Source organism: Cyprinodon variegatus, unplaced genomic scaffold, assembly GCF_000732505.1.
Source record: "Cyprinodon variegatus isolate N-32 unplaced genomic scaffold, C_variegatus-1.0 Scaffold57, whole genome shotgun sequence".
Classification (NCBI taxonomy): domain Eukaryota; kingdom Metazoa; phylum Chordata; class Actinopteri; order Cyprinodontiformes; family Cyprinodontidae; genus Cyprinodon; species Cyprinodon variegatus.
The window spans coordinates 412,319-414,897 of NW_015150510.1; the positions used below are offsets into that span (position 1 = coordinate 412,319).

Sequence of the window (2,579 nt, forward strand, 5' to 3'; positions counted from 1 at the left end):
CTAATCATGTTTTGGGTGTACTATTCCTTTAAGGGACAGAAAAATTCGTACTGTGCAGGTTGGTGCTGAAGTCCATGGGGTTGCTGTAGCGTCCGTATCCAGCGACCGTCCGAGCTCTGACCTGCACCACGTAGGCGGTGGCCGGCCTCAGCCCCTCCAGCTTGGCTGAGCTGTGCTGGGATGTGACGGTGTGCATCATCCCCTGTTCCTGACAGAGAACAACAACATTAAAACAGATGTGGGTCATTGTTCTTAGGAAAACTCCAGTTGCAAACAAATCAACATGGCTGCCATTGGTAGATATTATATCCACGGTTTAGCAAGTTGATTTCATCATACTTTAAAAAAGAAAATATCCAGGGAAGGGAACAGCATTCTAAATATCAGCTGAGAAACCTTTCTTTTAGTGTAGGACAGGAAGTAGAGGAGCTCTTCATGACGTCGTGGTTCTGACTCAAATCATCATACGAGCATTTCTATTTCAAAGACACTTTAACTACTCTCCTGACATATTTGAATGTTTTCTGATTGGTTCAGATTAGAGTTAGAAATAGACTCAACTTTATTTATCCCCTAGAATTACTCCTCCATTAGCTCCATTAGCTTATATAGAGTAAAACGAGTTGAAGCAAGATGCCATTAAAGATAAAAATACAACAGATAATATAAAAAGAGTGTATATAGTACAAAAAAAAACATAAAAAAGAAAAAGTTGTTATGTCCTGGAATATGTTTCCCTTAGATATGAAAAAATATCTGCGTAGTAGAGAGCTAAGGGATGACTACAAAGTTATTGATGGGTTATTGCATTTGCACAGCAGAAATTTACTGACTTTATCAATAATATAAAAAGAAAAAAATTATACAGACTACACAGTAGTTATATTGGATTTAATATCACAAGATCCCAATAGGTCACACACATGAATGCATGCCCCCTCTCTTATAGTGGCTTGCTTTCTATGCACCCGTATGGAATGAATTTCTTTCCATTATTGTAGCATGCAAAGAACATATTTTGTTAATTGTCATAAAAAAAGTTATCCAGATATAAAACTTTCAAAACTTCATACTAAAAAAAAAAAAATAAAATAAAAAAAAAAAAGCTGAGTTAGCGGTTTTTCTAAATTTCACTTTAACACTTGTTTTTGTTTTTTCCTTGTAAATTTTTTTTAGACATTTTTTTTTTCAAATTGCATTCTTTTTAAAGTTACATTTCCTTTACTTCTGGGGGCGGGCTTTCCTATTGAGTGAGGGGTTAAGACACATTTCTGTTGGTCTGCATGGACATCAGAAACAACATCTTTATTGGGCTTGAATTGAAGATAATGTGATTTGTAAAGCACAATTTGAAATACTGGTTCTTTGCTGCAACAATAATGGAACAAACTTCACTCCATACCCCTGTAGGCTCTCTCCCACTCGTGTGTTTATCAGTTTTTGTATTTTCGTGTCAACTTTTGTGACTTTGAAAGTGGAAATCACTGTGAAGAAGATGAACCGCCTGTCATTGGCTAGTTTCCAGGAAATTGCAGACAATTCTCTTCTCTTCGTAGTTCCGGCTAGTAACGCTAGCAAAGCACCTTTAGGCTAATAGCTTTTTTTCTCAAACAATAAAAAAATTAGCTACATTTATCATTTTTAATAACTTAGCTCAACACAGTCATAAATGTGTTCTGACGGTAGAAATATACTTTAAACTGATAAATAATGTTAAATTGGGAACTTAGCATGAGCTAAGCTAACGTTAGCTTGACTGTTTATATTAAGGAAAGTGAGGCTTCAATGAACTAACACAGACATTTACAATCAGGTTGCACTTACTGTTATTGTGTTTATTAGCATTGCGTTTATTAGCATTGTGTTTATTAATTTATAAGTTGACAGGGATGGCTGTTGGATGAGGTGTAAGAATTTTTAGTCTGAAAGGGAACAGCCATCGGCCTGAAGATGCTAACATTATTAGCCACGTATTGGGTCGCATGATGCTGAATCTGCACAACCAAAATGTTTATAATGGAGTGGAGTGTGGTTTATGTGCGTATATTAAATAAAAAATGCAATCTGAAAGATATCTAACAGCTTTTCTAGCCCTGATTTCGGTATATGTCAGGTAATAAAAATGGACAGCAAACACTTTTCAGTGTCATTGTTCATTTTTAACATATCAGTCATTACTCTGACAGGTTTGATCTGGCAGTATGTTTGCTACATTCGCTGTCTTTCTTTTCCTTATTAAATGTTTGACCAAATAAAGAAAGAAATGGATTATATTTTAAAACAAACACAAGTTAGATGTTTGATCAGTTTGGACAAACATATCCGTCTCCATCTTTAAACATATATTGGTTTTATACTGTATGTGTCTACTTTACGGAAGAGGATTAGGGCCACTGAAAAAAAAATAAAAAGTTAACTGATTTTTAAATTTTCTTTCAGTTTAACAAGGGAAAAAAAGTCAGAATTCTGACTTTGATCTCAGAATTCTGATTTTTTTCTCAGAATTTTGACTTTAATCTCAGAATTCTGACTTTTTTCTCAGAATTTTGACTTTAATCTCAGAATTTAGGTTCTTAATG

General features: G+C 34.7%; 1 protein-coding gene across 1 annotated transcript in view; it reads right to left on the reverse strand.

The window, feature by feature from the left end:
* LOC107082621 (ephrin type-B receptor 3-like) overlaps positions 1–2,579 on the reverse strand; it is a 104,142-nt gene that overhangs the window by 39,900 nt on the left and 61,663 nt on the right. The window contains exon 7 of the mRNA XM_015371395.1: positions 52–208. Coding sequence (XP_015226881.1) covers positions 52–208 — 157 coding nt within the window. The remainder of the gene's footprint in view (positions 1–51; positions 209–2,579) is intronic.